The sequence below is a fragment of the Leucopleurus acutus genome (genome assembly GCF_964270905.1).
Source record: "Leucopleurus acutus genome assembly, chromosome: 1".
Taxonomy (NCBI): Eukaryota; Metazoa; Chordata; class Mammalia; order Artiodactyla; family Delphinidae; genus Leucopleurus; species Leucopleurus acutus.
In genome coordinates this window covers 138,093,459-138,101,671 of record NC_139142.1, presented here as the reverse complement: position 1 = coordinate 138,101,671, position 8,213 = coordinate 138,093,459, and the positions used below count along the sequence as shown (strand labels likewise).

The 8,213-nt window shown below is 46.3% G+C and overlaps 1 protein-coding gene and 1 long non-coding RNA gene across 2 annotated transcripts in view; one reads left to right on the top strand and one right to left on the bottom strand.

Moving 5' to 3' along the window:
* Positions 1-3,511: 3,511 nt before the first annotated feature.
* On the bottom strand, positions 3,512-5,677 carry RPLP1 (ribosomal protein lateral stalk subunit P1). Its single transcript, XM_082855484.1, has 4 exons — positions 5,482-5,677; positions 4,700-4,774; positions 3,846-3,963; positions 3,512-3,634 (listed from the first exon to the last, which is right to left on the bottom strand). The coding sequence occupies exons 1-4, from the start codon at positions 5,551-5,553 to the stop codon at positions 3,555-3,557; spliced, it is 345 nt and encodes a 114-aa protein (XP_082711610.1). The 5' UTR covers positions 5,554-5,677; the 3' UTR covers positions 3,512-3,554.
* A 155-nt stretch (positions 5,678-5,832) lies between these two features.
* The window catches only part of LOC309961474, a 54,399-nt gene continuing 52,018 nt past the window's right edge, over positions 5,833-8,213 (top strand). The window contains exon 1 of the long non-coding RNA XR_014326186.1: positions 5,833-6,186. This is a non-coding gene — a long non-coding RNA (uncharacterized lncRNA). The remainder of the gene's footprint in view (positions 6,187-8,213) is intronic.

Below are 8,213 nucleotides of genomic sequence, written 5' to 3'. Positions count from 1 at the left end.
GCCTGTGTCCTGACATTAGTGTTCCATAAGGTTGCTGAATCTGACCTGAACAGTCCAGGTTCCATGATGCATGCTCTGTGTGTCTGTGTTCTTAATCTGAGGGGCATCTCCTGGCTATTTCAGAACTAAAAACGGCAGTCTTCTCTTAAAAGCAGCCCCTGTCTATATCAAGCTTAAGTGTCCAGGCTTGATTGCAAAGATACAATGAGAGAGAAGTAGCTTGCAAAGTGACAAAAAAATCAAGAGCTGGCCACTGTACCTTATGTAGCACGTGTACGGAGGGGACACCAGGTCTGGTAGAAGAAATTCTGATTTGAGACAACTGAGGCGGCAGGCCCTGCACTAGCTGTGTGAACTGGACAGGGCTCTCAAACTCTCCAATGGGGTCTTGATATATAAACAGGGCTAATTAAGTTATCCTGACATGTAAAGTTCAGAATGGGAGAATGTGTGAAAGTTATTTCTAAATTATAAAGTGCTACCCAACCAAATCAATAATCACCTGGTCACCTTGTTCCCTCGCAATTTTACTGTATATGCTCCTTCAAATTATGGGAGAGAAAGGATCTGACACATTTCATTTGAAGTTGTAGCAATATACCAAGTTGTTTTGTTGCATAAATATTTTGAATTCTTTCAATTGGTTTTCTTTTCCAAAAGGTGGTTTTAAAACTTCACATTTCAATCTCTCCTTACCATTTTTTTTTTTTTTCTTTTTTTTTGGCGGTACGCAGGCCTCTCACTGTTGTGGCTTCTCCCGTTGCGGAGCACAGGCTCTGGACACGCAGGCTCAGTGGCCATGGCTCACGGGCCTAGCCGCTCCGCGGCATGTGGGATCTTCCCAGGTCGGGGCACGAACCCACGTCCCCTGCATCGGCAGGCGGACTCTCAACCACTGCGCCACCAGGGAAGCCCTCTCCTTACCATTTTTAGCTGAGAAGAACAGAAGAATTAAACAGTTGATAGGCACTTTGGATTTTTTTTAAACCTATCCCATTGTCCAACATATTCTGTGGACTTTTTTAAAATATATTTTTAAAATTTTTATTTATTTTTGGCTGCGTTGGGTCTTTGTTGCTATGCGCGGGCTTTTCTCTAGTTGCGGCGAGCACAGGCTTCTCATTGCCGTGGCCTCTCTGGCTGCAGAGCACGGGCTCTAGGCACGCAGACTTCAGTAGTTGCGACACACGGGCTCAGTAGTTGTGACTCACAGGCTCTAGAGCACAGGCTCAGTAGTTGTGGCACAGGGGCTTAATGGCTCTGTGACGTGAGATCTTCCTGGACCAGGGCTCAAACCCGTGTCCCCTGCCTTGGTAGGCAGATTCTTAACCACTGCACCACCAGGGAAGCCCCTGCGAACTTTTTAAAAAGTTGTTTTCTTAGGTGGTTTGTCAATGAACATGTCTGTTCCCAAGATTCTTCAGAACACGAGGATTAGAGCCCATATACCTAATGCTGGCTTCCTGCTAATGCAGGATTATTGGAGGGGTGAGTGAGCTGGCTGTGGACCTAGGTATGTTTTCAGTAGCCACAGGAGATGTGAATAGAATTTTAAGAACAAGAAACTGCTTAAAAAGTAACAAGTATGCTTGGTGAACATCAGAAGTGTGAAACTAGTTATAAGAAACCAAGCAGGTACGCAGCCCTCAAGTGTCATAGTAAACAAACCAACAAACCATGATTGGGCAGGATCGGCAGGGAGCAGGCTTGGGAAGCACAAGGTTGCACCTGGGATTCTGGAAAACAGGGACGCCAGCTGTGCTCCTTGTGCCTTATGCAGAAGAAAAATCACATTTGCATGCCAGCAAGCATGACTTTGTTCATTCTCTAACATGAAGTAGATATGATTTCCATTTGGCAAAGCGGAAGTCAAGGCTCAGAGAACTGAAAGGTGGGTGGGACTGGACAGGCTTTATTACTTATATCAAATGAATAAAACACTGGCATTCCTGTATGTGGATGTGGGTCCCCTAATCTGATTATCAGATCATTCTTTGGAAAGGTTTTTTAGCTCTATTAGATTTTTACTGTATTAAATATTTCTTTTAAAAAGCTGGGCCATCCATTAGGCCATGTTAACATGAGTCTTGCTAGAGTGAACGTTTGCGATTGTATCGTTTGGTTTGGCTAACTTAAATTTGTAATATCCCAATTTACCACTAATTTTCAGCTGTTTTTGATGCTGTGCTTTTTCCTTTATCTTGTATTCTCTTTAACCCATCCAAAAAATATTTCAGCTAAATTAAACGTGGGTGTTCCCTCCTTGAATGCTAAATGCAAGGAACCCGCTAACTCAACTCTAGAGGATGTACTCTCATCACTACAGAGGAGAAAGCTAAGGGGCAGGAGCATGGGAAGATGCAGTTAAAGTAGGCTTTGCAGTCATTGCCTGGCTTTAATCCTTCCAGGCACTTACTACTTTGTAACCAAAGGCATGAAAACCTCTGAGCTTCTACTTATCCACCTGACATGGGGTCTCACCAGCATGGGATTGTTGTACAGAACGACGCTTGAGATTAGCACAGTGGTGGCCTTCATTTAGGTGAGCTATGGATGAGGAAAGTGAGGAAAAGTAGGCACTTACCACACGGATGTAGATCATCTTTGTTTTATGACACATTCCTTAGTGCTCCGCGATGCCCTTTTCCATGTCTAAATTTGAACAATGACATCTATGTTCTCTCATTGTACCCAGCCACCTCAGGCCCTAATTTACCCTACCTTATCTTTTTTATCAGATATGAATGCCTTAATCTCTTTAAAAATTTGAGCTTTACAAAAAGGGTAACTGTGCTATATGTGTTATTTACTAAGACTTGCTTTTAAATCTCACCCTGTTAAGAATTCCTCCATATCTGTAGTTTCCACCGCTGATAACTGAGGGCCACTTATCTGATGGACCTTTGAGAGTTTTATTTTTCAGCACTGCTTTAAACATTACCAGAGATGTATCTTGGATGTCCAATTTTACAAGATACACCAGCCACTTGCCCAAACGGCTATAGTAACATGTACAAATGGTCCTGTACGCTGGAGTGAGGGCGGTCGGGGCCAGAATGTCCTGCTCAACTCCTCAATCCCATGTCCCCATCTATTAATTGCACAGATGTCCCAAGTGCCTGGCACCTAACATGCTCTGAATACACAAGAATCATGTTATATAAATCCAAGTTCTAGGGTGGCCCTGGCATTTTGAAAAGCAAACCAATTTCCACTTCATACCACCATTCAATCACCTCTTCCCCCAAAGCTACTTCATGTTAGATTTTCAAAAATCTGAGGCCTGGATCACCTCCAACAGTGACTCTTATTCAGGTCTAGAGGACAGAGCCTGTAATCATGAAGTCATGCGGGGAGTCCGGACAAGGTGTCTGCTCTGAACCTTTCTCCTCCTGCGTCTCCATGCAGTTCTCAATGCTGCACCCAGCTGCTTCTTTCAGGAAGACACCACTGAAAGCCAAAGTTCATCTTTACACAACACATCCCCAGAACTATCAGTAAGACGAACAGCAGCAAAGAACTCAGCTTTTTATTGAACGTGCTACTAAAGAGGTTTAGTCAAAAAGACCAAAGCCCATGTCATCATCAGACTCTTCAGATTCTTCTTTCTTTGCTTCCACTTTCTTCTCCTCAGCTAAAAACAAAACAGAAAATAGTCAGTTACCTCTCTAAAACTCCAAGAGCTCCAGGCCCTTCAACTTTCATGGTCAAAAATACCCTAGATTTCCCTCATCAAACTATGCCTCTGGTTTTAAGATTTCTATACATCAGCTACTCTCAGCAAATGAAGAACAATTTTGCCTATAATACTTCTAATCTCCACGCTCTGATACCAAGTTTCCTACCTGGGGCAGCAGTGGTGGAGGGGGCAGGACCTCCTGCTGGTGCAGCACCAGCTGCTGGGGCAGGTCCACCTGCCCCCACATTGCAGATGAGGCTCCCGATGTTGACGTTGGCCAAAGCCTGCAATACATACGCATATGTAGGTAAATGCTTAGTCCTGTCCTTTTGTTCCAGCACCAAAATGCTGGCTTAACTTGCTAGGAGAAATTTCAAGCTTCCTTAAACACTCAAACCAGGATGCTTTCCACAGTTCATGACTCCTCCTTAGAGTGAATTCAATTTTTTATACTACTATGCACTTCTAGGACTTTTCCCAAGGGAATTCACTGAAGATGATTTAGGAACAATCTGTCCAATCTTTCAAGTCTCACGGTTGAAGGACACAAGGTGAAGAGAGGCTATCAGTTTCACTTGCCAGCGATTAAGTAACCTACACAAGGTAGCCAGTGCTAAGTTCCTTGGGTAGGAATCCGGTTTTCATTAGTCTTTTATATTCCAACACAAAATAAGTGGTCAATAAAAGGCCATCACCAGGCTGGCAGGATTTGCTTGGAACGACACAGGTGGTATTACCTCCTGGGTGACCCTTTTATGAAGGAATGACCTGGTTAATATATTTTCCTCATGATTTTAGAACACAAGGAAAGAGACAGCAGAGTCTGAGACCAAGAGAAAAAGACAAAGTCATGACAAAGCAAAACCTTAATTCGCTCCCAGAGATAGAAATGTGAGGAAATCATTGCTCATACTTGGACAAGTCCAGTGGGATTCTGGCACTTCTGGAGTTTAGCATAAGCACCTGACTTAACGGTCTTCCAAAATTTACTTCTCCAAATCACTGCCGCCATCACCTTACCTTTGCAAACAAGCCTGGCCAGAAAGGTTCAACATTTACACCGGCTGCTTTAATGAGGGCATTGATCTTATCCTCCTAAAACAAATAAAAACGGCAATCCATCATACAGCAAAGTTTAGCTTTCGTAAATGTCTCCGAAATACTGCAAACTGAAAGCAAATCACTCTTAACGTGGGTACCAAACTACGTTTACCCAGTTCAAATATTCTACCGGCATTGCATGTATGCTAATTTAAGACGACTCTTTCTTCCACTCTAAAGGCAAAAAAAAAAAAAAAAAAAAAGCCTCTGCTCTTGTGTGCCAGGTACTTTGCACGGCCTCGAGTTCATCGCTGCCACTTCACAGGCTGGGACCTGCCCAAGTCACGCTGCTATTTTAAGTTGTGAGGCAAGGCCAGAGGTGGAGCAGAGCCTCCACACCACGCAGCCAGGCCCCAGGGGGTCTTCTCAAGAGCACGAAAGGAAATCACACCAAATGGAGATATAAAGCGTCCTGGAGCATTTTCTAACTGCGGATGAGGCTGCCCACGTGTTGCACAAATTACTCTAGAGATTGTCAAAACCGGAGCGCGCCGCCGCCAAGTAAAAGCCACTCCCTACGGGGCGGGCACGTGGCCGAGGCCCCAGGCCGCCCGCACATGGGACCACCCGATGGGCGCCCATCCCGCCCGTCCCCCTCCGTCGGGGTGTCGATGGCCGCGGCTCCGGCCAGAGGAGTCCGCCCCGGACACCTGCGAGGGCGGGTAACCTGCACCCCGCCACCGGCCCACGCCCGCACTCACCGTGACCGTCACCTCATCGTCGTGTAGGATGAGGGCCGAGTAGATGCAGGCGAGCTCCGAGACGGAGGCCATGGTGCGGGCGAAGGCTAGGCAGGGTCTGCCGGGCGCGGTGCTAGTCGCCGGATGAAGTGAGGGCCTCACCCCAACGCGGCCTTAGCTTCCTCGGAAGGACCGAGCACCTTAGCGGAAACTGAGGAAAAGGAAGTACCCGCCTTCGCGCAGCCTCTTATACAGGCCACGAGGACCAATCGGCGCCCGAGTTTGCCGGAAGAGGCGGGACTAGAGCCTCTCGCGACAACACACCAAAGACGCCTGCGCAAGCGCGTATGTCGCTCGTTTGCGGGTTCAAAAAGTTGCTAGGCGTTTGCAGACGCCGGTTCCCGTGGCTTGGGTAAAAACTCAGCTTGTGAACAGTAAAAATATTTTTAGCATAAAAGTTACCTAGATAAATAGGTATCACTCCCACCTGCTGTAGCCCGTGTGAGAGTGTTTGAGCAGGCAGTGACCTGCTGAAGAGCAGGAAATAGGTTTTAACCTGGAGGTCCCGGTGCTTAGCGCAGCTTCTCGGATAAAATACTAAGTGAATATAGAAGAAAATGAGAAACCTGCAACGTTACTGTAGCAGAGGCATTTGAGCGCCTACTGTGACCCAGGCACTGAGCCACACTCTGCAAGGATTCATTTAATCCTCACCCAGCATAAGAGGTAAGTACTATTATCTCCATTTTGTGGGTGGCAAAACTAAGGTGTAGGCCCGGTAACTACACAAGATTCCGCAGTTACTACGAGGCCGAGCCTGGATTTGGAATCTAGGAACCTAAATTCAGTGCTTCCTTCTTGTGTGTGCAGAGAGGGATGGGTTTGGTGATTATGAGTAAATTTTGTCTTTTTTTTTCCCCAAAGCATTAAAAGATATATTAGGAATATAGGGGAACTTTCCACTTCAGGTTCATTTTTTTTTTTTTTTTTTTTTTTTGTAAATAAGGGACCCCGTGGTTGGATGTAAACGCCTTGAAACTGTACTTGTGATGTTAAAAGACCTCTTGATGTAACTGCTGTCTGGCTAGGTGCTGTATTGCCTTTTTGTGTCCTTTGAAGCTAACGAAACAGGTGTTGGGCTCATGCTGAGAGGTTTTCTTTAGAATTTTTTAAATTGAGGTATAATTGATATATTAGTTTCAGGTGTACGACATGATATTCGCTATTCGTTTATATTGGGAAGCGATCATCATAGTAAGTCTAATTAACATCCATCAATCATACATAGAGAACAAATTTATTTGTGTGTGATGAGGTCTACTCTGTAAGCAACTTTTCATTGTGTGGTACATTATTAACAGTAGTCACCATGCTGTACCTTACATCCCCATGACTTATTTATTTTATAACTGGAAATTTGTAGCTTTGATCCCCCTTCACCAATTTCACTCAGCCCCGCATCCCCACCTCGGGCAATCACAAATCTGTTTCCTGTATCTATGAGCTTGTTTTTTGTTTTTTAGTTTGTTTTTTGTCTGTTTGTTTAGATTCCACATATAATGAAGTCATACGGTATTTGCCTTTCTCTGACTTATTGACTTATTTCACTTAGCATAACGCTCTCAAGTTCCACCTGTGTTGTCTCAGATGGCAAGAGTTTATTCTTTTTTTGCTGAATAGTATTCCATCACATTTTCCTTATCCATTCATCCGCTGGTGGACGCTTAGGTCGTTTCCATGCATTGGAGATTGTAAATAATGCTGCAGTGAACATGGGGGTGCAGGTATCTTTTCAAGTTAGTGTTTTTCATTGTCTTCTAGTAAATACTCAGAACTTCTGGATTTTTTTTTTTTCCCCTATGGATCTGACTCATGTTTAATAGCACCGATGTGTAGCAGGGACACAAGGTTGACTGACGGAGCCCTGCCCTAGGGGCTCACAGTCCATTCAGAGACACAAGTCTTACAGCGCTGGGCGTGAGTGCTGAAGCAGCCAAGTGCACGAGTGGGCATGGAGGCAGGACTGCTGAAGAGCAGAGGGGAGGGCAGCGTGGGCCCAAACAAGACTGGCTGCTAATGCAGCAGGCAAGTGCCTGGAAGGGAGCAGAGACTAGTGAGGAGGCCCTGCACCTCACCCTCCTGCATCGCAGCTGTCCCAGTGGGCCAGGGCTGCTGGTAAGCCCCTACGTAGGGAAGCACCCTTCTCTGCCAAGACACCCTCCCACTTACACTGAATAGTGAGAGCAGCTGCTTCCTCCATGCAGCCTTCCTTAACTTCCAGTCCAGAGGACAGGGGACCCAGGGAGCAAAGACTGGGGCAGGGGTCAAAGCAGATACTACAGGAGTTACGTCCAAAAGGGCTGGCATGGCGGACCCAGTCCAGTCCCAGGCAGAACCGAAGGGGGTGGGTTTGGGGGGGGGAGTAGTTACAAGGACTGTACAAACTGGATGGGGACTGATCTATGCAGCTCTTTCCAACTAGCAGGAACAGGCCAGGTGAGAAGGCACTCCCCAACGAGGTGTGGGGTTGCAGCCAGAGAGCCCGGTGGGAGAGAGCCTCTGGGCCACTGAGGGAGTCAGAGAATGAGGGGCACAGGGCAGAGGCCATTGTCCTGCTGTGCCCTTGGGTGGCAGTTTAAGGGGAGCCGTTTGTGCCCAGACACGGTAGACCCCAAACAAGTGCATCTCCTGCCCAGCAGTGGGGCAAGTGGACGGGGCACTACCTGGTGCACTATATCTAGAGTTGGCTGGCA